Here is a 27,343-nt window from a genome sequence, read left to right on the forward strand (position 1 = left end):
CAAAAAGATAACCTGATTTAAGTTTTGGTCAAGTGAAAAAAAAACAGTATTGAGAGGAACTGTATAATTGTATTGGAGAAGAATTAGTAGAACATACCAGCAGTCATACCCTATGGAAAATGATAATTTTATATGAGACATTTGAGCTGTGAATAATATTCACAAAGCTATGTGAATTGAATATTGATTTAACATAAAACTGTAATACACCTTATACTGGGAGACTAGAGGGAGGGGAAGTAGATGAGGCATAATAGTGCCAAGTGCTCGTCTTCCATAATAGTCCATCTGTGGGCACTATTTGAAATTGGTTATGTTATTTAGAAACATGGACATTAACACAAGCAGAAATAGCTAGAAAGGTTGAAGATAGTTGTTTCTGGAGAGTGGGACTCAGGTAAGAGGGTGGGGTAGGGAGACTGCTTTTTTAAAAACTTTTAAACCTGTGGTATATGTACATGTAATTACTTAGATGAAAATCCATTTTAAGAATTTTTTTTTTTTTAATGTTTGTTTATTTTGAGAGAGACAGAACATGAGCTAGGAAGTCATGAGAGAGAGGAAGAGAGAGAGAATCCCAAGCAGGCTCCACACTACCAGCGTAGAGCCTGACGCAAGGCTCACACTCACTGTGAGATCTTGACCTGAGCCAAAATCAAGAGCTGGATACTTAACCGAATGAGCCACCCAGGTGCCCCTTAAAAATTTTCTTAAAAAAAAAATTCTTTTAAGTTAGGCCATAATGAAGATCTCCATTACTCTAATTGGCCATATTTTCTGACCAGAATGAAATAAGAGCAGAAACAAATTATATGTTTAAACATCAAACCAAATCTCAACCTATAGAGAACTTATAGTTACAGACCATATAATTGTGTAACAGGCCAAGGAAGAAAAGTTTAATTTAGAAAATAATACAAAAGAAAAATATTACCTCTTTTTTTAAAACATTTTTTTTAACGTTTATTTATTTTTGAGACAGAGACAGAGCATGAACGGGGGAGGGTCATAGAGAGAGGGAGACACAGAATCTGAAACAGGCTCCAGGCTCTGAGCTGTCAGCACAAAGCCCGACGCGGGGCTCGAACTCACGGACCGTGATATCATGACCTGAGCCGAAGTCAGACGCTTAACTGACTGAGCCACCCAGGCGCCCCCCAAAAAATGTTACCTCTTAAAACCAATACTCTGTAGTCTGGTATAGCCAAGCAATACTTGGCAGTAAATTCATCATTGGAATCTCCATTAAAAAAAAAAAAAAAAGGCATTCGACTTAAGATTTTAAAAAATGAACCCCCCAGCCCAAAAAACTCCATAAGAGAAAACAATAATGTGGAAGCTCTAAATATATTCAGTTAGTAACTTTTTTCTGTTTTTCCTAATTTATATGCAGTTTGGGTTTCTAATAACTGTTTTTGGGGTGTTTGGTTGATTGTGTCTTTTTAGGTCTTAAACACAGATAGTTTGAAAATATCAACTCGCCTGAACTTGTTGGACCAAGAGTTGTCTGAAAAGAATGTAGAGCTGCAACGCAGCACGGCTGAGGAGAAAATAAAGATTTCTGAACAAGTTCAGGCCCTCCAGAAAGAGAAGGATCAGCTACAGAGACGAAGAAACAGTGTGGACGAGAAACTTAAAAATGGTAGTGTGTTGTCACCTGAAGTAAGTTAGTATTCTTTAGAACTGGAAGTGCTCTATGATGGGTCACTTGGATGATTTCCTCCGTCTTTGTTAACTTAAACATAAAAATGGATAAATCTGGTAAACTCTGTTTTCTTGAAACTTTGTCAGATGTAATGAGTTGAGCTGGCACCCATTAGGTGCCATAAGCCATGCTTGACCAGAGACTGTGATATCCTCACACAGGGGTCCGTGAACATGGCCTCCTACTGGCATCTCCACGGATGGGAAACTAACATTTACCTTGAGTAGGGACTTTCTCAGCTGGGGTTTCTCATCTGACATCACAGAACACAGATGAGCTGAAGAACTCTTTTTCTCAGTTCTTCCGAAGAGAGCACCTACCTCCTCTCTCTGCAACTTTCTTGAACGATACTAGGTAATTCGTTACATACATGAATGACTAGGACATTAAGGGTTAATTCCTTCAGAAAGGCCCAGCCTGCAGGAGCATATTCCAGCCCAAGTAGATGCATAGAACTCAAATCCCAATAAAAATACCTTTGAGTTGCAGTTTTCATTTGGGAGAGCTTATGGCTCCTCTCACCTTTATTTTTTTAAACTCTATAAAAGATAGTATATTTATTGGCTGTCACAATTGTCCCAGACTTTGTCTTTTTTCAAAATTTTACATCAGTTGGCAATGGTACTTATCCCTTACTTTATCAGACAAGTATGAATTTTTGAGCCTACATGTTCTCTACAAATATTTTGTAAGTTTATTGATTTATTTTGAGAGGAGAGAGAGAGTACAAGCAGGGGAGGGGCACAGAGAGAGAGAATGCCAAGCAGGCTCTGCATTGTCAGCGCAGAGCCAGACATAGGGCTCAAACTCACGAACTGTGATATCATGACCTGAGCCAAGATCAAGAGTCATATGCTTAACCAACTGAGCCCCCCACATGCCCCTCTATGCAAATATTTATTGTTGCTGTCCTGTCATGACCAAAGCAAGAGAAGATTGTTAAGGGAAAGTGAGTAGCTGGGGATCACGCACCTTGCCGAATCTCGTATGGTTTTAGATTGGAGCAAATGGGAGATGGAAGTTAAGGGGGCTGGGTAAGAAGGAACAAGAGCAAAGATTTCATAAATGAGATTGTTGTTCACTGTGTGGATGAAAGAAATTGAAGACTAACTTGATTGGGGGCTATGTGGCATTATAAGCTTCACTGCCCAGTTTAATAACATGAGTAGCTGAGAGGATCACAGAATCAGACTGTCCTCCTGGGGCTGTTAAATAAATTGGACCCTGGCCTTGTAGATCGAGAGGTATGAGAGCCTAAGATACTGCAAAATATAATACTAGTATTTAAGGAATTCTTGCCTGCCCAAGACTGTTACCGGACCCTATAGAAGAAACCAAAACAGTAAAAAGCATTATGCTTCTTTTGAGAAATTCATACTCTATCTGGGGAAAAGAGACAAATATAAGAAAACTCTAAACCCTGAAGAACATAAAAAAAGCAAGTTATAATAATGTAATAAAACTATACTTACTATATTATTTATACAAAGCAATGCAGTGATCACGTGGGGGGAAGATTCATCAAGGCAACTTTGGTGCATTAGAAACTTGAGCTGAGGGGTGCCTGGGTGGCTCAGTCGGTTGGGTTTCCAACTTCAGCTCAGGTCATGATCTCATGGTCCATGAGTTTGAGCCCCGCATCGGGCTCTGTGCTGACAGCTCAGAGTCTGGAGCCTGCTTCCAATTCTGTGTCTCCCTCTCTCTCTGCCCCTCCCCAGCTCAGGCTCTGTCTCGCTCTCTCAAAAATAAATAAATGTTAAAAAAAAAAATTTAAAGAAACTTGAGCTGAATTATGAAAACCACGATACTGGCAGATAACAAGAAAGAAGGCCATTGTAGATAGAACACCATAAATAAGGCATGGAGAAGGGAACGAGCAAATTATTTTTGCAGAAGGGGTAGAAGTTCCATTGTCACTATCAAGAAACATTTACATTTCTATTTAATATAGAATTCTGTAACTAAAAAACATTATTTAGGGTTTTGTGTGGAAAACACAGCACCATGCATAATACCTGTGTAGCAGCCAGTCTGGATTGGTTTGAGGGAATGATGAGCCTCCTACAATTCGTGGGGTTCCATCAGCTATGGGAGCTTCCGTGCAGCCTTCTTCCACAAGGTTGGTTCTTCTTAGTGTCAGTCTCAAGTGGGCTCTGCTCTCACTACTGTCTTAATGCCAAGATTAACATTACCAAACAGATCTGCCAATAGCAGGTGATCAGGAACATGAGATTGTGATGTGACACAAGACATCAGTAAAATCTAGGTGCAATAGTTGGCTGTTTCGATGTCTTTAAACTAGCTTAGAATTATTTTCTCTTGCCACAATAGATTAAAACCGTTTTCATAATGGGAAGTGATAGAAAGATTTTAGATTAAACTAGTACAGATTCTGCAACAATTTAATACAAATACTTTGTTCTGTGGGTAAATTCCGTAAACAAATTAAAAAAAATACTTCAGCTCCATTTTTCTAATAATTCACAGCAGTTGCTCAGTGAGAGGGGCATAGGAGAAAATATAAGAACTATTATGTTTATTTCACGTGTACTTTCAATTTCATGTTTTATCACTAAACTGCATGCATATAACTTACGGAGAAATATACGTATATACAGTGCTTACAAGTGTTTACTTTATGTGTGTTTGTTTTTGGTTTTGGTTTTCCGCTGATAGGGATGTGTGATCTAAGCTGTTTGGAGACCCCCTGCTTTAGGTGCTTGTTGCTCTCAGTGTGCTCTCTGGATCTGCAGCAGCCTCACCTGGGAGCCTGTTAGAAATGCAGAGCCTTGGGCCACACCCAGACCTGCTGAATCAGAAATCTGCATTTTAACAAGATCCCTGGTGCATGTGTGAAAAAGCAGTGCTCTGTGATAAAACATTAGTCAACTCTTGATAATCTGTCATCTGCCTCCAGGCCATTTTTCATCCTGGAACAGTTTCCCATTGCCATTCATCTTGCCAACCCACACCTATTGCTGGGTTCAAGGGAATCACGAATATTTATACACTGCAGCCTCACTGGATTGGGCCATCCTCAGGGTTCTGTATTCATACTGCCTTATATTATCTCAGTACTTCCCTAACTTAGATGCAAACTATAGAAACTAAATTTGGGCCAAATTGTTCTCAGACATATATAAAGGTAAACTCTTGCCACATTTGTTTTTGGAAAATATCATAGTATGCATTCAAAAGTTAAATATGTTCTTTGGATAGTCCACTTTTATTTTCTGGTTCCTCTTATCCATTCACCAATGTACCTTTCAGGACTTAAGTTTGTTTTTCTTAAAAAGGTGAATGTTATTTTCTTCCTGATGGAGTGATTATCAAATCATCAAATCCTTGATGGTTAGTGATTGCACAGAGAAACAAAATAGCTCTTTCAGGAGATATTTTATAAAAATTTTTTTTAGTAAGTATTACTCAACCTCCCACTGGAATGAGTTATTACATACCTTTTCCCTGGATTCCAGAAAAGGAGTTCTGAAAGTCAGTCTATTCTTTAGGTAGATCAGAAATATTAACCTTATTTTCTCTTGAAATGCTGGGGGAAGGAGTGGAAAGAAATATTTCGATCACATAATCAGACATATGAAAATATTTTTTTCTCCTTTTTCCTCATTAACTCATTCAGCAGATACTTACTGAGTTTAAACTGTATGATAGGTACTGTGCCAGGCAGTAAGGACTTGAGTATGGACAAGATGGTCTGCCTTCAAGGAACTCAAAGTTGTGGTAACCCTCCACCACACATACAGGTATACAGAAATATTTATCCACGTCTCACCAAGTTTGAAATAATTTCTTGCCAGAAATTTGGACACCCCCAAATATTATGTGTTTGGATAGTCCAAAGAACTGACAGGGATTCATCAGGTTTGTTGTGGGTTTTTTTTTTCCCTACGAAGGAAATCTCTAGCATATGAAAAAAGTTGTACCACCACCATTTTTAATGCATTTGTTTGCCCCGTAATGACATCTCATAGGAATTTTATGAAATGTTTCATGTCCTTAAATTCTCACTACTTTTTTTTTTATGCCATAATCTTTTCTCCCTAAGAGATTCTCTTCTGATGACTAGTCCTTAATAATTTATTCTTAATCTATTTCTTCTTTCCCTCCTGGCAGTCTGTTATTTCGATAGATCTTTGAAGGGATACTAGGGAGTATCCAGATCTCTCGGACACATAATATACCCTTTAGGAGCTGTGGAAGGGGACACCTGGCAATAGTGCTGGTCCTGGAGGCTGAGGCTTTGTTCAAGTGTATTTCCTGGTTATTGGCATTTGCCGTATGACCTTGGGACGTTTCATAACTCACCTAGCTTTTGCCTCTTCCATTTTACTACACAAAGTTTATTGCAAGCATTCAATGATTCTATGTTTTATATATGTGTGTATACACATATATTGTGTAGCATTGCAGGCACTCAATAAACATTATTAAAATTTAGTAGACAAATGGTAATGTTTGTTAGACTCCGATAGCATAGTTGAGATCTTAGTGTATGACCAAGTCCAAGTTGTAGTATTACATTTAAAATGGGTGATTTCTATTATATCTAGGAAGAACATGTTCTTTTTCAACTTGAAGAAGGGATTGAAGCTTTGGAAGCTGCAATTGAATACAAGAATGAAAGTATCCGGAGTCGCCAGAACTCGCTCAGAGCTTCATTCCAAAACCTCTCTTGTAGTGAAGCAAATGTCTTGGAAAAACTAATTTGCCTGAGTCCCATTGAGATTAGAGCTATTCTTTTCAGATATTTCAATAAGGTTTGTTCCTGAGGGACAGGATTTTCTTATAGAAGGGTGGGTCAGGATGCTTATATGTCTCACATTTAAGAAATTGAAAGGCCTAAAAATTTGATGGCATAAATACCATTGAAGTATGATTTCCCATTCCCAGTACTGAGTGTAATCATCTGAAAGTTTTGTGCATGTCCAACTTCGGGAGGTTCTTGAAGTTGGAAGGGCCTTTTGAAAGAAGGGCTTTTTGTAATAGTTTTAAAAACCGAAGAATTCAAGTTCTATTCCTCAGTTACTATTTCTTGGATATTTTCTAGATTTGCTTGTTGCTGCTCAGCATTCATGAAAAATCAAGGGCCCTCCAACTTTGGGTTCCCTTTCCTTCGTTGCTGGCGGGGGGGGGCGGAGGGTTGTACCTGTACATTATCATCAGACCTGTGAACTGAAATGAAGATAATAGTAGATTTTAGCATTAACCTGAATGATGTCTTCTCTTAAGGTATATATTATGAAGTGTTAAACAGATAACTCTTTTCTCTGGAAGGTATATTCAGTGTAAAGGAATATCAGACAATTAATGAAAAATAAAACACTGGAGTTTTAAAATAAAATTCTAGTTCTGTTAGACAAGTGAAATAAAGATGAAAAAATTAATGGAAATGTTATACACAGCCGTCTTCTTGAATAATGACTGTCAGTAGTAAGCTACTATCATTGATCAGAGTGCATCCTTATTACCACATGTATGAAGGGCAGAAAAATGGTGTGGTGCTGTCTGAGGCTCTGATACAGAGAACTCACGGGTTAGAGCACAGGTTCTTAACCCAAAGCACCCAGGTTAAGGTCAGTGGGTTTTCTGACCCTGGGAACCTGAGTATTTATTTCTAGACAGAAGGTCATTACATTAGTGAGTTCTGTGAAGTATCTTCACTTCACAGCAGTGCAGAGAAGAACCCATTGGACTAAATGCACAGTCTGAGACTGAACTCTGTATTTACAGTTTCAGAAAAGTCTGTTACTTATTTATAACATCCATTTTGGAGTTAAAACTGGGAATTACCTGGATGTTACAAGAGTCTTTAGGTTCCTGTTATCTTCTTAGACTGGAGAAATAGTTATAGGATTGTAAATATAAACTGCAGAGACCATGTCTAAGAGATGATGGAGGGGGTGATAGAGCCACATTATATTTAAAATGAAGCTTGTAACCAGTTCAGAATCCCAACAAACTCAAAAGGCTATTGGGTTATTTTGTGGGTATGTTACAAAGCATTCGCTTAGTTATTCCATGGGGACTAAGGGAGTTCTTTAGGTAGCCTGAGAGAAGTAGCTTATTATATTAGGCTATTTAAGACAAAGTTAAAAGGTCAAAAAATTTCTTTGCTAGGTGGTCATTTTGCGAGAAACTGAACGGAAACTACAGTTAGAGAATGAAGAAGTTAAAATGAAGATTCTGGAACGGGATAATATGGTTCGTGAGTTGGAATCTGCACTGGAACATCTGAAATTGCAGTGCGACCGGAGACTGACTCTCCAGCAAAAGGAACATGAGCAAAAACTGCAGCTGCTGTTACATCATGTTAAAGGTACCTGCCCCTTCTGGTCAGTTGTGGCAAAATGATGTGTCAGAGGGGCTAGGAAAGGAAGATAGGACAGAATTTGATTAATGAAAACTCCCAACATGAAAAGTCAAACATGAATAAATAGTTACTACTTGTACTTGTTTTTGTGCTTTGCATGTTTACCACACGTAGGGAATAGTTGGGTTACCACACGTGGGGATAGTTGACTGTGATGTAGGGCTATTCATGCTTGAAATGCCATCCCTCTGCCTGTCCCTAGTGCTACACACAAGAACCCCCCCCCCCAGTTTGTTGTTGGTCTATTTTTTTTTTTGTTTATTTATCTTGAGAGACAGCAAGCATGAATGGGGGAGGGGCAGAGAGAGACGGAGAGAGAATCCCAAGCAGGCTCCACACTACCAGCACAGAGCCTGACGCAGGGCTCGATCTCATGAACCCTGAGATCATGACCTAAGCCGAATCAAGAGTCAGATGCTTAACCTACTGAGCCACCTGGGTGCCCTGTTGTTGGTCTATTTTCTATGTACAAATGTGGGATGACTTCTAGCTTTGTGGTACACAGTTGAAAAGTTTCTGTCGCCAAAGGATATAGTACCTTGATATTTAAATTACTTTCCCTCCAGAAAATTAAAGCGATAGGCTTTGTCAGATTTCTAGTTATATTTGTCACAGTACTCAGTTAGTTGTAAGTTTTATGCATTAAGATTATTTCTTAGGTCAAAATTAGTCTACCATCAGTGGACACATACTGTTAATCAGTGCACAGTAGTTCAGCCGTCAACTCTGGTGTGGAAAGAGCAGTCATAGCAGTTGGTCCTCATGTTACCTGCCATTTGGCCAGTACGTAGTTGCTATGGCAACAGAAGCGCTGCCTGGCGATGCTAGTAATGCTTCAATCCAGGCTGCTTAGCTGCTTAGTCTTGATTCTTGTGAATCTATAGCTGGAAATGGGTTAAACAATGGAGAAACAACATGAGCAAGCAGAAAATTGGGAAATATATAAATTTGAGTGTTGAAGCACTGTGCCTCTAAGTTAATTTTATAGCCAGTTAATTAGCAAGTGGTTGTCTGATGACAGGATTTCCTTGACAGGATCCTATACATCACTTCATTCAAACAGCTCTCCTTACCTTATTTTAGTTCTGTCTTAAGTCTCTATAAAGTGATATTTTAATAGATTTGTGGGGGTTTTCTTTGTTTTTGTTTTTGTTTTAGAGAGAGAGAGAGAGAGAACATGAGAGTGGAGGAGAGGGGCAGAGGGAGTAAGAATCCTAAGCAGGCTCCACCCCCAGCATGGAGCCTGACACAGGGCTTGATCCCATGACCCTGGGATCATGACCTGGGCCAAAATCAAGTGTTGGACGCTCAACTGACTGAGCCATCCAAGCACCCCTTATTAGAATTTTTAATGTATTTTTCAAGTGACATGCATTGGACCACAAAAGCTCATGCTATAGCCAAATAAGAACATTTTAAAAATCATTCATTTCTATAGCTGGGATAAGTTTTTCATAACAAAATGTTAATAATTTATGAATTTTCTAATTTCAACTAAATATGGTATGTAAAATTAAGTTGACATATATAATATTTTTAAATACCTAATTATTCTGAGAGAGAGAGAGAGAGAGAGAGAGAGAGAACACATGCACACACACAAAGGGGAGGGGCCAGAGAGAGAGGGAGCGACAGAATCCCAAGTAGGCTCCACACTGTCAGCACAGAGCCCAGTGCGGGGCTCAGTCTTATGAACTGTGAGATCATGACCTGAGCCAAAATCAGGAGTTTGACGCTTAACTGGCTGAGCCACCCAGATGCCCAGATGTATTCTTTATGAGGATTCTGATTTATGGTGTTATTAATTTCAAGTATTTTTTTTTAACTTTTTTTTTTTTTTTTTGGAGACAGGGAGAGACAGAGCATGAACGGGAGGGTCAGAGAGAGGGAGACACAGAATCTGAAACAGGCTCTAGGCTCTGAGCTGTCAGCACAGAGCCCAACGGAGGGCTCGAACTTACGGACCGCGAGATCATGACCTGAGCCGAAGTCGGCCGCTTAACCGACTGAGCCACCCAGGCACCCCTAATTTCAAGTATTTTTTAAAGATTTTTTTTAAAGATTTTTTTAAACTAATCTCTATATCGAACATGGGGCTTAAACTCACAACCCCAAAATCAAGAGTTGCACACTACACTGAGCTAGCCAGGAACCCCTAATTTAAAGTATTTTTTAAAGTTTATTTATTTATTTTTGAGAGATTGAGAGAGAGAGAGAGAGAGAGAGAGAGAGAGAGAGAGAGCACGAGTGAGCAGGGTAGGAGCAGAGAGAGGGAAAGAGAAGAGAGAGAGAGAGAGAGAGAGAGAGAGAGCACGAGTGAGCAGGGTAGGAGCAGAGAGAGGGAAAGAGAATCAGAGCCTGACACGGGGCTCGATACCATGAACTGTGAAATCATGACCTGAGCTGAAGAGTCAGATGCTTAACCAATTGAGCCACCCAGGTGCCCCTAAAGTACTTTTAAATACAAGATAATGAGTTAATTTAAAATATCCAATATACTTAGATCACATTTTTCAAAACAGCCAGTTACAACAAAGGATCATTACAAACAGTAGGACCATTTTGTAAATTTACCAATAGGAAAAAGTAGGTCGGAAAGTATTTATTTTCAGAGGGTCAATAACTAGGTTTTACTGATTCTAAAACATACCCAATAGCGACAGTTTATTAGACATTCATAAATATTAATTAGAAGCTTTAAGCTATATTGTAGCATAAACTACAACTTATGCTATTTTCCGGTCTTTTTGTATGGGTATTTGCTTTTGTTATTTAATCTTTCCGTAGCCTCTTTTGACAGGTTTTTGGAGTTTTTTTTTAGAGGTAGAGGCTTGGCTGTAGATTTCTTGAGCCTATGACTTTCCATACATCCACAGTTCCTGATAGGAACTTTAAGTGATGCAACTGATGGACAGGTTCCAAACATGAACTTTTAATGGAAAACACCTTATTTATGCTGTTCTAAGGATAAATCTAGTGAGTGCTACTCAAAAAGCAGTTATGAATTGTGAAAATGTGATAATTGATAGGGGATAGGGTGGAGAAGGTGACTAAGGCTAGAAGAATCCAAGTTGCAGCTGCAAACAAATCCTTTCAGGTACCAGATACAGGTAACATACTTCTGACTCATTAAGTATAGTCTGGAGACTATGTTAGAACATAATTTTCAGCCATTTATTTTAAACTGATTTGAAGTGTAAATTTCTATTTCATAGAGCAAGAGGGGGAAGGCATTATGGAAACTTTCAAAACATATGAAGATAAAATCCAGCAGCTGGAAAAAGACCTTTATTTCTATAAGAAAACTAGCAGAGATCTTAAGAAGAAACTTAAGGAATTGGTAGGGGAAACAGTTCGGCGGCAACAAGTACCATCTGAACGTAAGACCTTTAGTGTTACTTGTCACGCTGACAGTATTTGGTGTATCTCGTATTTGGTGACTGACTTGGAGTTTAGCCTTTTCCAATTGATGTGGTTATTTAGAATTCGATATTTAACTTGTATTGGTCTCGGTAAACAAAAATAGTCGTCTAGTCCTGATCATCAGGAAAATGCGAATCAAAACCACAAGGTGATACCACCTCACACCTGTCAGGAACTATATGTAATGTTCAAATCAACAACACAAGGAACAGCAAGTATTGGCGAGGATGTGGAGAAGGAACCCTCATGCACTGCTGGTGGGAATGCAAACTGGTGCAGCCACTGTGGACTTCCTCAATAGTAGGGAGTTTCCTCACATTAAAAACAAAATTACTATATGATCGAGTAATTCCACTACTGGGTATTTACCCAAAAGTTTGAAAATACTAATTCAAAAAGATATGTGCACCCTCATGTTTTTTGCAGCATTATTTACAATAGCCAAATTATGGACTCAACCCAAGTGTCCAGTACATATATATCATGGTATATATGTATGTACACCATGTGTACCATGGTGTATATGTATGTATGTATATATACATATATACACATACATATATACCATGGAATATTCATAAAATATTCCATAAAAAAGAATGGAATGGAATCTTGCCATTTGCAAGGACATGGATAGATCTAGAGGGTATAATGCTAAGTGAAAAAAGTCAGAGAAAGACAAATACCATATGATCTCACTTATATGTGGAATTTAAGAAACAAAACAAATGTTTGAAAAAGAGACAAACCAGAAAAACAGACTCTTAGCTATAGAGAACAAACTGGTCGTTACCACAGGGGAGATGGGTGGAAGGATGGGTAACATAGGTAAAGGGGATTAAGAGTACACTTAACATAGCAGTATATAGAATTGTTGAATCACTGTATTGTACATTTAGAACTAACAACACTGTATGTTAACATACTGAATTAAAAATTTTAAATTGTCTAATCTGTGGATGCCACAGAATCACAGGGGAAGTGAACGAAGAAACAAATGTAGATGTGTGAAGGAAATGTCACATATTTATTGGCTGTCATGTGCCATGGGCTTTTGTATCCCCTTACTTAAAATAACCCTATAATCTAAGATAGCTGTTGTTTCCTATATTATCATAAATTAAGTGTTCTGATTATTACAAAAATGTAAAATAAATAGTGAATACTACAAGTAAAGGTATATTGTGTATATTTCTAAGATCAGTCAGGTCTTTTTCACCATGACCTCTTGAAATTCAAAAATATAATAAAACTCACTGTTGAGACAAAGATGCTTTCTTGCCTAATTGTATGTAGTTATGTAGAAGTAGCACCTTCCTAAATGAAATGATATGAAATGATATAAAATCTTGCAAAAGTAGAAAGTGCCATGATTAAAATATACCCTCCTCAAGTCTGCCAATGAGAGAAGAATCCGTATTTCTAAAATAATATATTTTACATTTCGTAAAAGAATTAGCCTTCCTATAGAGAAAGTATTCTAATAAGTCAAGTATGGCTCATGCAAAGTTGACTTTACAGCCTTTTAGGAACACAGGCCTATTTTGTATCTATAAAGAAGACCACTTAAAGATGGGTACAACAAGATTGTAAAGAGACCAGTGAAAAATTATATATATGCATAATGAAAAGATACATGCTGAATATATAATGTAAGCAGAATTAACATAGCTTTAAAGTTTAAAACAGTAATATATTAGGTAGTTCTACTGCTACATTATATTTATGATATTTATAATTTATAGACATTTTCATGAGTATTTCATTCAACCCTTAAACTCAACGTAGGCCAGTGTCTGCTAATCCCATTTTTAGAGAAGAGAATTGAAACTTAGGTCAAGTAACTTACAAACACAACAGTAATTAGAACATGGCCTAAGGTCTTTTGTCTTATGACTCCTGGTTCAATATTCTAGGATAAAAGTTGTTGTAGATAGAAATGTGATACAAACATGCAGATCCTGCCAGAGAGACTACATTTTTTTTATTTTCAAGGTAGTAATGGAGAGGTACTGATATAATTAAAACATTTACTTGAAATTCTGCCTGCAGTATATAGCTGAACCTTGTACTTGAAACATGACTTATAAAAATTTGAAATGGAAACAGGTATTAAGTAGCAAACAGAACAATCAGCATAAGGCCATATTAGCTTTAAAAAAATCCACTTTCGAACTCGAGATATCTGAAATTAGATATTTAGTGTTTCAGTGTCCCATGTTTGTATTACTGAGTCAACTAGACATCTCTTAAAATGCCAGTGTGGTATGGTGGTATAGAGGTTTAATCCTTGTCCTGGATCCTCGTCCTGCTCTTCAATGAGACAAATGCAAAAAACTTTGAAAAAGTTAAATAATCTTGAAAATATATAAAGTGATGACACCTGTCTGACCAACTTACTTGGGAAGTCTAGCCTTTTTTATTTGTTTATCCGTTTTAAAGTAAATTCTACTCCCAATGTGGGCCTGAAACTCACGACCCTGAGATCAAGAGTCATATGCTCCATAGACTGAGCCACCCAGATGCCCTGAAAAGGCTAGTCTTGATAGTAATGTTGAAGATATTAGTTCAGCTAACCTGCTGTCCCACCTAGAAACACCTTTTAAAAAAATTTTTTTTAATGTTTATTTTTGAGACAGAGGGAGACAGAGCGTGAGTGGGGGAGGGGCAGAGAGAGAGGGAGACACAGAATCCGAAAGCTCTAGGCTCTGAGCTATCAGCACAGAGCCCGATGTGCGGCTCGAACCCACAAACCATGAGATCATGACCTGAGCTGAAGTCAGATGTTCAACCGACTGACCCACCCGGGCGCCCCTAGAAACATCTTAAATACTTTTATTTTTTTAGCTCTAAAAAGTAATATAGTTATTGTAGAAAAATTTGAAAATATAGAGACAAAGCCAAAAAAAATCACCCATAATTCTACCCACAACCATTAACAGTTAGCATAATTCTTTTCAATATTGTCCCCATACAAATGTCAAAAAAGTTACAGTTGGAATCCTATTTGAGATATAGCTTGTACTGTATATATCCTATCTCAAAATGCTGCTCTAATATAATGACATTAAACAAGGTTTGTTTGAATTATAAATACAGCGATTTAAATATATCAAATTCTGAATTCCCTAAAAAGTATTATACATTTAGTACTCAGTATCCTTAATACATAGCTGGCTTGGTATTCAGTTCATTGGTTTTTGATAGTAGTCTCTTTATTTAAGTTTATTTATTTTGAGAGAGAGAAAGCACGCGGGGGAAGGGCAGGGAGAGAGGGGGAGAGAGAGACTCCTAAGCAGGCTCCACACACAGTGCAGAACCTGATGCAGGATCATGCCCATGAGATCATGACCTGAGCCAAAATCAAGAGTCAGATGCTCAACCGACTAAGCTACCCAGGTGCCCCAGAAATCTATATTTTTATATGTAACTTTCCAATTGAAAATGTTGGGGTTAAAAAGAAAAAATAATTATCAAAACAAAAACAACCCCCCCCCCAAAAGAAACAAAACAAAAATAAATAAAATACACACAGTAAGGAAAAATAAAATGTTGGGGTCACATGTTGTTTCATAGGCTAAATAAAGCACGTCTGTGGGCCAGATTTGGCTTGGAAGCTGCCAGTGTGCAACTTCTGTTTTTATACTTGGTATTCATAGGACAAAAAGTACTAATCACGTGCCAGTGTATGTTAGAGTTGGCATTTTTCATCATATTAGGTCTAGGGCCTATATGGACTTCTTTTAAGTAAATTTTTATCTTTGATATTAGATAGTTCTTTGATTTGAAGACCTCTAGCTTTGATCTCTTCACTCACTCCTGTCAGTCATTCCAGCAGGGTATCCCCACTGAGGAGATACGCTGTCACCTCCATTTTGATGGTGGATCCCCAGAATACCCTGAGAGAGCATAACCCTGCCATCATGCTGGGACTTCTAACCAAGATTAGATTTTCACACACGTGATGCCATGTCCCCAAAGATTCCCCAGACATAGAGCCAGTATTCTCCAATGCTGGCTTCACTTAGCCAAGGTTTGGACTGTGGTTCACAGTGGCAAGCCCAGTGGAGGGCAGGCATGGAAGGGCACCAGAGAGGCCCAAAGTACTCCTGTGTTTCCAAGGAGAAACAAAATCAGTAGGTGACTGTTTCTCAATTTTGTTCCATGAATTAAAAGTTCTCAGCTATTCACATTCAAAATGTCTATAAGTGAAATAATAATTCGTATTCACACTTCTGTTTGTCTAAAGAAGTCACTTAAAGGGCGCCTGGGTGGCTCAGTCGGCTGCGCATCTGACTTCGGCTCAGGTCATGATCTCGCAGTTTGACGAGTTTGAGCCCCGTGTCGGGCTCTGTGCTGACAGCTCAGAGCCTGGAGCCTGCTTTGGATTCTGTGTCTCCCTCTCTTTCTGCTCCTCCCCTGCTCACACTCTGTCTCTCTCTCAAAAATAAATAAAGATTTTAAAAAATTGTTATTTAATCTGAAAGACATCATTTATATTGAGTGATAATAGGATATCATTAAAATTCCTGTTTTTGAGGAAAGCTCTAATTTTTTTTTTTTTTTTTTTTTTTGCTTTTTGGGTTATTTTTAAGATCGTGATGCTGGAGATGGAGTCCTGAACCCTGAAGAAGCAGTCATGGTTGCAGAAGAATTAAAATGGGCATCCAGAACTGAAAGTATGAAGTTAAGTGGAAGAGAAAGAGAATTAGACAGTTCAACAAGCAGTTTAAGAACACAACTGAATCCTCAGAAGCTCTGGGAAGAGGCCCCGGAATTACCTCCAATCTGTAGCTCTTTAGCACCCACTAGTGGGCATTTGCTAAACAATGAGGATAAAAAAGAACTAGACGAGTATCATTTCATAAAATCTCACAGTCGACCATCACCCCAAATCCAGCCAGTGGGAAACGCAGGACAGCTTCATGGTGTCACGTCTGTAAAGTTATGTCGTAAAGAGTTACGTCAGATTTCTGCCTTGGAACTATCACTACGGCGTTCCAGTCTTGGAGTTGGGGTTGGATCTATGACTCCTGATTCCATTGAAGTAGCTAGGAAGCCGAGTGACTTTAAAACATAGGCATTTGATAATACAATTTTCAATTTAGTAGAGGTGTAAGATTCCTTTTTCTAACCTGTTAGAAATTAAAGCTTATGCTCACTAGTTCTTCCCTCAGGATAAAGGAAGAAGGGAAGGAAGGAATCATTTTATATACTATAGATGTGTGTATCTTCTGTGGTATATTTGGGGAGTTTTAATGACTTGCAGATATTTCCATAATAATGAAATGAACACGTTTTCCCATAGTATCAAATAATGGAATATTTAAATATTTCCCCTTATAACTTTGCTTAAAATTTCTTTCCAGGCATATATAAAGAACAAAACATAAAAGTAGGATTATAAACTAAAATATCCATCAAATGTATATTGCCATATAAAAGTATGTTTTAATACATTAATTATATCTTACAAGTTCATATTATTATCATTCTCAAATATAAATAAGTGTTTGTTATTTTGGAGAGATGCAGTTAAATATTGCTTGTATGAGCAGGGGAGTCTCCTGCTGCATATGTTTTGGCATAGCTGAAAATCTGTGCCAAAATGCAGTCTGTGGATGAAGGTAACTGATTAGGTTTATGGTTAAAGTTAATTTATGGTCCTCAGTGTCCACAGAGGTTAGGTGATCAGTCTTGACTTTTTAAACATGGTTCTCTGCTTTTTCTGAGATTGTTTTCAGAATGTCATATTGTTGGTTTGCTAAGATTATGGAATGTAAGTCTTCGTCTCTCTCCCACCCTGTCTATTCAACATATATCTCATTAGGCTACTAGATTTGGGGGAAAGAATGCAGTTCCTTGCCACAGGGAAGCAATAATAGAATAACAATAAAGCATTCCAGCATTTCAAGGCAAAGATACCTGGTCACAGGGAGTATGACTATAAACTTGACGTCTAACCAGAGGCTCTATAGCTAATGATCTGTTGGGCTTACTGGGAGATTTTTTTCTACGGCCTGCTAGGTCAGGTCATGCACACAGGCAGGCCAGACTGCATTGGGACTGTAAATATGTAAATGAAAACTTTTCTTCATGATTTTTTTTAGTCTAAATCTTACTATATAATCTAAACTTCAGTTTGGAATTAAGAACTGAACACTGATTGGCCCAACAAACGGTTTGTACTTGTTCATCATACTTTTTAATCACGAAAACATCCCATTATAATGACCAGAGGTATTTTGTTACTTTTTGTTGCTGCTGTTGTCATTTGTGCTACTTTTCCACATTTTCACTTGTAAAATAAAATTTTTTCTTAAACTAATTACTGTTTGGGTTGGGCAGTAGTAAAACCACCCTGACTTATGGATGTCTACTCAATTAGAGTCACCCACTTCCTTGCTGACTCCAGTTTTTCTTATGGGATGCTGCTACTAATATTTTTCTTTTGTCCTTTCCTCTGTTGTCTACCCATTCTTACCTAAGACCCAAACTGTCCCTTTGTGCTCAAACACTTATGGTTTTGTTTTTCTGGTTTCTAGGCCTTGGGGAGTAGGGTTCCTTGTTCTCATTGCTAAAAACCAGTTCCTAGAGGAGAAGAAAACCAAAACAAAACAAACTTCTAAATCAGTGAATAGTTTGTGTATCTCTTAAGCATGGTACTGAAATTCATTTAAATTGTAGATTAAATAGGGGTGTTTGGGTGGCTCTGTTGGTTAAGCATCTGATTTTGGCTCAGATCATGGTCTCATGGCTTGTGAGTTCAAGCCTCATATCAGGCTCTGTTCTGAATGTGCAGAGCCTGCTTCAGATCCTCTGGCGTCCCCTCTGTCTGCTCTCCCTCATTTGCTCTCTCTCTCAAAAACAAACATTAAAAAAAATGTAGGTTAAATAGACTGCTGTGGACTTACCTGGGAATGGACTTACCACAATGTCCGATATTGGCCCAATGAGAAATAACTTTAGACAAGGAATTTACAAACTAACTTGGAAAATATATTTTAAGCAGAGACTATTTCAAGTCAGATTCTGGTTTTAAGCTAGTTTCGTCTTTTTGCCTTTAGTTTGTAGGATATATACTCAATATATAGCATATACACACACACACACACACACATAATGGCAAAGACCAGTGCCTTAACAAAGCACAACAATGATATATTTATTAATGAATGCATAGTTATTAATTAAGGTCCTAATTGTAAATTCCTTATAAATTAAGTAATGATTTAGAAATTATTCATATAAGAATATATTCTAACTCTGGAATCTTGCTTCCCTAAGAAATTGACATATACTTGTTTTGCCTGTGGAAACATAAAAGTATTTTCTAAAAGCTAACTCACTAACAAAGCAAAAAAATTTATATCAAACCAACAGTGATTAGATTTGATAATGCAAATGTGAACTGACTTCTAAATAAGAAAGGTACAATTTTTCTTCCTTTTGGTTAAACATATATCTATATGCTATAATAGATTTCATGTACCTACACAAACACATACCTATAAGTAATGTCCTGAACAATAAATATGTTCTGGAAGTGAACTTCCATGTCATTCTAGCTTAGTGCCCTCACAAAGGAAAGAAGAATTATGACACTTCCCCCAAGGCAAGTAAACTTATTTTTTAACAAATGCTACTAATAAATTTTACTCAGTCATATGCTTTCCTTAGTCTAACAATTTTGTCACTGTATTTGCCTTTTAGAGTGTATATAAAATATGTGTGTGGTTTTCTTTTTTTGTTCATTACAGGTTTTTCTCCACTTAGAGCATTTGGAAGGCAACATATTTGCCTCTGTAAAGTACTAGTTCCTTCTGTAACATCAGAGTGTTACAGGTAACAGAGTTGGAGAATCGTATAAGTATGGGAATTCTGGGTGGCGAGAATATCAATGAAGGTGATTTTGTGCTTTAATATTTGTTTTCTTTTGCTAATGGGTTTTTTGGTTGTGATGTTTTTGTTTTGATTTTTGGTCCCTCTGTTCTTCATATCTTTATGGACTTTGCCCGAAGAGTCAGCAAAAATACAAATGATCTTCAGTAGTGTGGACTTTATTGCCATTAGTCGTTGGCTTATTTGTATTAGTTCAGGTCAATAATGTGGTAAATGCTTATTTAAGAGTAGCTATTTTACCAGCCTGTGAGTTTGAGTCCCACTTCGGGCTCTGTGCTGGCAGTGTGGAGCCTGCTTGGGATTCTCTCTCTCCACTCCCCTCTCTCTCTGCCCCTCTCCTGCTTGCACTCTCTCTCTCTCACAATAAATAAATAAGAACTTAAAAAAAAAAAGAATAGGTGTCTTATATGAAAGAAGTTAATAGAGGTCTTATAGTAAGTCTTAGAATGAATTGCTAGGGAGTCACATCCTTAGTGGGAGTTTTGATTCTATAGTCAACCTAAATTCTCATGCATCAAATGCAAGAATGACCCGTTTTGCTCTTTCATTTATTCCCTTAGGTACATGTGACTCTTAAAACACTGGTGCATCAATATCTGAAAGTTCAGTGTCTGCTTGTGTACCATTCTTCTCTCAACTTCACTGGAATATTAAAAAATATTAATTATGTATATTTTCCATTTAAATTTATAACAGGCCAAAGGCTCCCTTCATTAGTACTAACACATTCTTCAACACTTATATTTTCAAAAATTGAAGACAAAGGTGGGGGCACCTGGGTGGCTCAGTCTGTTAAGCAGCTGACTTCAGCTCAGGTCATGATTTCACCGTTCATGGGTTTGAGCCCTGTGTCTGGCTCTGTGCTGACAGTTCAGAGCCTTGAGCCTGCTTGGGATTCTGTCTCCCTTTCTCTTTGCCCTCCCCTGTTCGTGCTCTGTCTGTCTCTCTCAAAAATGAATAAATTTAAAAAAATCTTTTTTGAAAAGAAATGTGGGAATGGATCCTTCCACAATAAACACCTCAAGTGCATTGGATATGTAATACTTTTGAGCTCGTATGGGCAGTAGTGTTTTCAAAGGGCAGTAGGGGCAACTGCCCAATGGGGAGGAATATTTTATCACTGTCATTGTTTATCTCGATGCTGACAATTAAAAGCAAGCTGACTTTTCATAAGTTTCAATGTTTTAAATACTCTACAAACAATGCACCCCTTTGTCATTGGCACCAGGAGGGACTGCCTGCGTTCCTTGCTCTTGGAATGCAGTGCATACATGGTGTTTGATTTTTATCATGACCTTTGTGTTGACCCCAACAATACCCCAACATGGAGGTAATTAGAACATGAGAAATTATCAAAAGAAAGCTCAGAAAAACTTGATGTTGGGACGTCTGGGTGGCTCAGTCAGTTAAGCATCTGACTCTTGATTTCAGGTCAGGTCATGATCTCATGGTTCATGAATTCAAGCCCCACTCAGGCTGTGCTCTGTGCTGGTGGTGAGAAACCTGCTTGGGATTCTCTCCTTCTCTCTCTGCCCCTCCCCTGTTCACACATGCTTTCTCTTTCAAAATAAACTTAAAAAAAAAAAAAAACTTGATGTTATAATACTGACTTTTGATATTTTCCATAGTTCTTTGTCCCTTTTAATATTTTTTTCCCTAGGAATTTCCATAATGAGTCAAGAGAAAAGCCCCTATGTGAAATGCTAGCAGTGTAATATGATTGAGTCTAAATGTATTGACTTAGACTTAGCTATTATGTTCTACTGGTAAATTGTGATACACACTTCTACTGAGTTTTATCTACAGTACTTTATTATTTTTTTTATGTTTATTTATTTTGAGAGAGAGCAAGAGCAAGCAGGAGAGGGGCAGAAGGAGAGAGAGAATCCCAAGCAGGCTCCACGCTGTGAGCGCAGAGCCTGTCACAGGGCTCAATCCCATGAACCATGAAATCATGACCTGAGCCAAAATCAAGAGTCAGACACTTAACTGAGCCACCCAGGTGTCCCCTCTATAGTACTTTAAAAGAAAAGTACAACAATCTCACAGGCTGTTAATACTGAGCAAGATCCTTATATGCCCAAGGAACAAGTTCATTCACAACAGAAGAGTAGAAAAATAAATATTTTTTAAAATGTTTCAGGGGTGCCTAGGTGGCTCAGTCGGTTAAGGGTCCGACTCGATTTCGGCTCAGCTCATGATCTCGCAGTTCATGAGTTTGAGCCCCGCCAGGCTCTGTGCTGACAGCTCAGAGCCTGGAGCCTGCTTTGTATTCTGTGTCTCCCTCTCTCTCTGTTCCTCCCCTGCTCATGCTCTGTCTGTATCTGTCTCTCAAAAATAAATAAATGTTTAAAAAAACTTAAAAAAAATGTTTCATACTTATGATTGTTGGAAATTTAAAACTCCATTTATTAGTTAATACTTGTGTGATTCAAGTAGAACAAAAATGTATTTTAAAACAATATTTGTATACTGTATTAATGTGTTTTCAAGCTTATTACAGTATATACAAAGGGAGGTATCATTTTTTAAATGCAAAGTAGTAAATATTGTTAGAATTTATTTGATCCGAAAGTCTTTTAAAAGAACCACTTTTTAGACCCTCCCCCCTCTTTCCTAATTATCAACAACAAATTATAGGACAATTATGGCTTACTTAACCCTCATTTCCCATAATGTTCTAGGATTCAAATAGCTCTGATATCTAGGTAAAAAGGTTTATTTTAAAGCATTCTGTAGACCAGAAAAGAGTTTTAAAAAATATTTTGAGAGAATATATTTTATTTCTCTGGCAACAACACTAAAGCTTAACTTCAATCTTCGGCTATCTCTAAACCCTGAAGAATACTCTCAGTTAGTATTGAATTTGTCAGTTGAAAATATACATCCCAGTTTTTATACCAGTTCCTTTTCCTATGATTGCTAAAATTCAGGATTATATGAAAAGAAGCCATCCTTGATAGGATGGAAATTGTGGAGCTATTCAATAGAGAATTACAAAAAACAGTTTTGGATAGATTCCAACAGCCAAGACATAAACCAAAGAAAATAAAACTTAAGCGATTTTACCATTGAAGAGCCATGAATAGCATGCCAAAACAAACACTGTAGGCAAAATTGCCAGGATTTATCTTTATACAACACGTAACCATTTTGCTTAATTTTTCTCTCTGCTAAAATATCCTTGAATATTTCTACTGAAAAACCTCTGGATAAAAGACTTCCATTCATGATTACAAACCGGCAGCTATTGGCCTGCCTGAGAGGCTGAATTGATGTTATTCATTTTTGTTTGTGGTCTGCAGTGGCATTTCACTGTCCACCATGAATTTGGCTGATTTATGTAATAAATGATATGTATTAAAATGGTCAAAGTTTTTTGTTTGTTTATTTTACTCTCTAGCATGATTTTTCTAGATGGGAAGAATGCAAACAGTGTAACATATTTATATACGGAGAGGCTGATCTCCTTTTGAAATCCCCATCAAACTGGGGGTTGGGCAGCGTCTGAATTGTTCCATCTGAAGCCTGGAGCTAAGCCTATCTGTTTCACTGGACATTTTCCCAACTAGTACCAGGTGTCACCGATTGTAAAATACAACCACAACATGACCAGAATGACTCAGGTTAACATCTGAATGGAGTGCATTAAATATTTTTCTGAAACACCAGCCTTCTCTTAAAAAAAAAAAAAAAGCAATTTATGAATCACTCCCTTGTGTTTTAAATCAAAATCTTATCAAATGCAACTCAAAGTAATTAAATTAATTGGGAGGGAAATTGCTAATTTTACCATAAGGCACATAGTCTGTTACTTTATCAAATACGTGAAAGCACTTTGAAAACTAAAGCATCATATATGTTTATGATGGAATTATAAGTAGGTTTTCCATAGAATTGGCGGTCAAAGTGGGACATTTTAGCACAAATATGGTTGCTCATCTTATACATATATTCTAAAATATTTTTAAACAAATTATCAGAGTTTTAGTTACATTTGTTAGCAACAGTCGAAACAATGGTGTTCTCTGGAAAAGTTTCATGTGAAATCTATTCTCCCAAGAAAATATTTTAAAGACTTGGCTGAGTCTGTTTTATAAGCATAAGAAGTGCTTCATGACAATTTGAGTTATGAATGAAAGAGTATGTTTTTACTGGGTTTTTAACCACCAGTTTTTTTTTTTTTGCCTATTTGTTCCTTATTTATTAAGTAGCAATTACATTTGTGAGTTATTAATGAAATCTGGCAGAAAGTAACTTCTTAAAACTGAGAAGAATGTTTTCCATTTGGTAGTCACAAAGATGTTTTAAACTCAAATTTTCCCCTCAAGGAAACTAAAACAGTAAGTTAATTTTGGGTACATGTATAAGTATGTGATCAAATTAACAGCAAAGTTAGTCTTTGTTTGGCATTTGATGCTCTTGGCTACTATATACAAGAAGCAGATTAGAATTAAATCTGACATTACCATGGTGGTCTCTCCTTCATATGCATTTTGAGGGAAGCTCCTTCCCCTCAGTTTGCAAGTATCTGCCAGTGTTACAGAATATTTTGTTTCTTTTTAGATCAGAGCACCCAAGACCTGCACAGCCAAGTAATCAAAGAACAAGCCAAGACTTGAAGAGTAATGGAACTTACAGTCAGAAGTATTCTAGTGGATTGTGAACAAATAAATCAGAAGGGAAGAATACTAATGTACACTTTCCCTGGAAGAGTTACCTTCAATGGTACTGAGGTCTTCTCAGTAAGGTTTATTACAAAGTTTACTATCTCCCAGGAGAAGGGGAAGTAGGTATAAGGAATTGATTGTGTGAGTTTAATTGACCAGGCCACAGCAAACCAAAACACCCCTTAGAACCAGGGCCAGCGTCCTGGGATTTCGCTCTTATGTGGGGAAGGATCTGTGCCTCTTCCAAAGGGTGAACCAGTAACGGAAGTTACTTGTATTCTGAAAACATCACAAAAAGGGCATCTATATACTACAGATTGAAATTTTCCATAGTATTTATTTTATAAATAAAGCATTTTTCCTGCTTACTGCTTTCTACTAACTAACCTATTATTGTTGAGGACAGAGCTGAAACTCTAGCCCTGTCAGGGAACTTACATTCCAATGATAAGTACTATGGAGAAGATAAAGCAGTGTAAGGAATAGAGAATCAAGGAGATTTTTTAATTTTATTTTTTTAAATGTCCATTTATTTTGAGAGAAAGAGAACATGGGGGGAGGGACAAAGAGGAAGAGGGAGAATCCCAAGCAGCAGCATGGAGTCTGATGGTGGGGTCTGATCACATGAACCATGACATCATGACCTGAGCCAAAATCAAGAGCGAACGCCCAACTAACGATGCCCAACTTACTGAGCCATCCAGGTGCTCCAAGGAGGTTTTTTTTAGAAGGAAATATGCTTCTGAGCCAGGCACACACATAAAGCTGTAAATTCACAGACATAAAAAGTGCTTTTCAATTGACCAAAGGTACACATGCTCAAAAGCAGCAAGCATCAAAAACTGTATCTGAACACAGAAATCATATCCAACTGGTTTTTTTTTTTTTTTTAAGTTTACTTATTGTTCTGAGATAGCTCAAATGAGGGAGGGGCAGAGAAAGTGGGAGAGAGAGAATCGCAAGCAGGCTCCACGCTGTCAGTACAGAGCCCCACGAAAGGCTCTATCTTACCAACCGTGAGATCATGACCTGGGTGGGTATGAAGAGCCAGATGCTTAACCAACTGAGCTATCCAGGCGCCCCCACATCCAACCAGTTTTTATGAGAGGGCAAGAGCACTAATTTTTCAGGGCCATTTTGCCCTTCCATAAATAGAAAACTGCTCTATATCTACTGCTTTGATCACAATTGCTTATCATTTTTTTCCAAGTTTAGGATCACATTTCACTTAAAAAAATTCAAATTGATATATAATTCACATAAAATTTATCATCTTAATGTGCACAATTCAGTAGTTTTTAGTATACCTAGTATGCTGTGCAATCATACTAATTCCAGAACATTTTCATCCCCCCACCCCCACAAAAGAAAATCTTTCCCTATTAGCAATCATTCCTAATTTCCCCTTTCCCTCATCCCCTGGCAACTATCAGTCTACTGTCTGTCTCTTTGGAATTGCCTATTCTTGACATTTCATATCAATATCATATAGTATGTATCCTTTAGCATTTGCCTTCTTGGATAATGTTTTCAAGATTCACTCAGGCAGCATATAACAGTATTTCACTTCTTTTTACAGCTGAATAGCAATCCATTGTATGGTTATACCATAGTTTGTTTATCCATTCATGAGCTGATGGACATTTGGGTTATTTCCACTTTGGGGCTATTAGGAATAACCACGCTATGAACATCTGTGTACAAGTTTTTGTGTGAATATGTTTTCAATTCTCTTGGGTATATGCCTAAGAGTGAAATTGCCAGGTCACGTGGTAATTCTGTTTAACTTTTGGAGACACTGTCAAACAGTTTTTGACAGCAGCTGTATCATTTTACATTCCCACCAGCAGTGTATGAGGGTCAGCTCATCAACATTATTGTCTGTCTCTTTTTATTATTATTATTACTATGGCCATCATAACAGATGTGAAGTAGTATCTCACTGTGGCTTTAAGTCACATTTCCCTAATGACTAATGACACTGAGTATTTTTTCAAGTGTTTATTGGCCATTTGCATATCTTCTTTGGAGAAATGTCTACTCAAACCTTTGCCCATTTAAAACTATTTGTCTCCTCAATGTTGAGTTGTAAGAGTTTTTTATATATTCTAGATATAAGTCTCTTATCAGATTTATGATTTGCAGATATTTTCTTCCATTCTGTGGGTTGTCTTCACTTTCTTGATAGTTGCCTTTGTATTACAAAGTTTTTACTTTTGATGAAATCCAATTTATATTTTTTCCTTTGGTTATTTGTGCTTTAGTTGTCATAGATAAGAAACCTTTGCCTACTTGAAGATCATACAGATTTACATGTATGTTTTCTTCTAAGAGTTTTATAGTTTTAGCTCTTACATTTATATCTTGGGTACATTTTGAATTAATTTTTGTTGTATGATGTGAGATAGGGATCCAACTTTATTCTTTTGCATGTGGACATACAGTTGTCCCAGCACCATTTGTTGAAAAAAACTGTTTCTCCCTTACTGAACTATCTTGGCACTTTTGTTGAAAATTGATCACAGATGTTTGGATTTGTTTTTGGACCCTTGGTTCTTTTCCATTGGCTTATGTCTTTCCTTCTGCTAGTACCACACTATATTGATTACTGTAGCTTTGTAGTAAATTCTGAAGTTGGGAAGTGTCAGTCCACCAGCTTTGTTATTTTTCAATGTTGTTTTGGCTATCTGCGGGTCCCTTGAGTTTCCATATGAATTTTGGAACAGCTTATGCATTGCTGCAAAAAAAAAAAAAAAAAAAAAAAGCCTGTTGGAATTTTGATAGGAATTGCATTGAATCTTTAGCTCCATTTGGTGAGTACTATCATCTTAACAGTATTATGTCTTCCAATCCATGGACATGGGCTATCTTTCCATTTATTTAGATCTTGTTTTCTTTCAACTATGTTTTGTAGTTTTTAGTGTAAAGTCTTATGCTTCTTTGGGTAATCTGATCCTTAATGTTTTATTGTTTTTGATGCTACCATACATGGACTTGTTTTCTTTTTTTAAAATAATTTTTAAATGTTTATTTTTGAGAGAGAGATGGGGGTGGGGGGAGGGGCAGAGAGAGAGGGAGACACAGAATCAGAAGCAGGCTCCAGGCTCTGAGCTGTCAGCACAGAGCCTGATGTGAGACTTGAACCCACAAACCACGAGATCATGACCTGAGCTTAACCAACTGATCCACCCAGGCACCCCTGGACTTATTTTCCTTTTTTTAATTAAAAAAAATTTTTTTTAACATGTATTGATT

At 37.4% G+C, this 27,343-nt stretch overlaps 1 protein-coding gene and 1 long non-coding RNA gene across 9 annotated transcripts in view; one reads left to right on the plus strand and one right to left on the minus strand.

The window, feature by feature from the left end:
- Nucleotides 1–17,844, plus strand: part of KIF27 (kinesin family member 27) — a 93,184-nt gene extending 75,340 nt beyond the window's left edge. For 3 of the 4 annotated variants that reach the window (XM_058695579.1, XM_058695578.1, XM_058695580.1), the window contains exons 14-18: nucleotides 1,447–1,662; nucleotides 6,274–6,480; nucleotides 7,841–8,039; nucleotides 11,309–11,473; nucleotides 16,112–17,844. In XM_058695579.1, the coding sequence (XP_058551562.1) occupies nucleotides 1,447–1,662; nucleotides 6,274–6,480; nucleotides 7,841–8,039; nucleotides 11,309–11,473; nucleotides 16,112–16,596 (1,272 nt within the window). In that variant the 3' untranslated portion in view covers nucleotides 16,597–17,844. The remainder of the gene's footprint in view (nucleotides 1–1,446; nucleotides 1,663–6,273; nucleotides 6,481–7,840; nucleotides 8,040–11,308; nucleotides 11,474–16,111) is intronic. The other variant, XM_058695581.1, reaches the window with a different exon arrangement.
- Nucleotides 1–27,343, minus strand: part of LOC131492009 (uncharacterized) — a 48,742-nt gene that overhangs the window by 11,879 nt on the left and 9,520 nt on the right. For 2 of the 5 annotated variants that reach the window (XR_009251775.1, XR_009251774.1), the window contains exons 1-4: nucleotides 23,888–24,161; nucleotides 8,786–8,977; nucleotides 5,164–5,252; nucleotides 3,721–3,906 (exon numbers count right to left, since the gene is read on the minus strand). This is a non-coding gene — a long non-coding RNA (uncharacterized LOC131492009). Of the gene's footprint in view, nucleotides 1–3,720; nucleotides 3,907–5,163; nucleotides 5,253–8,785; nucleotides 8,978–23,887; nucleotides 24,162–27,343 lie in introns of those variants that run through there. The other 3 variants (XR_009251773.1, XR_009251772.1, XR_009251771.1) reach the window with 2 other exon arrangements.

Source organism: Neofelis nebulosa, chromosome 12, assembly GCF_028018385.1.
Source record: "Neofelis nebulosa isolate mNeoNeb1 chromosome 12, mNeoNeb1.pri, whole genome shotgun sequence".
Lineage (NCBI taxonomy): Eukaryota > Metazoa > Chordata > Mammalia > Carnivora > Felidae > Neofelis > Neofelis nebulosa.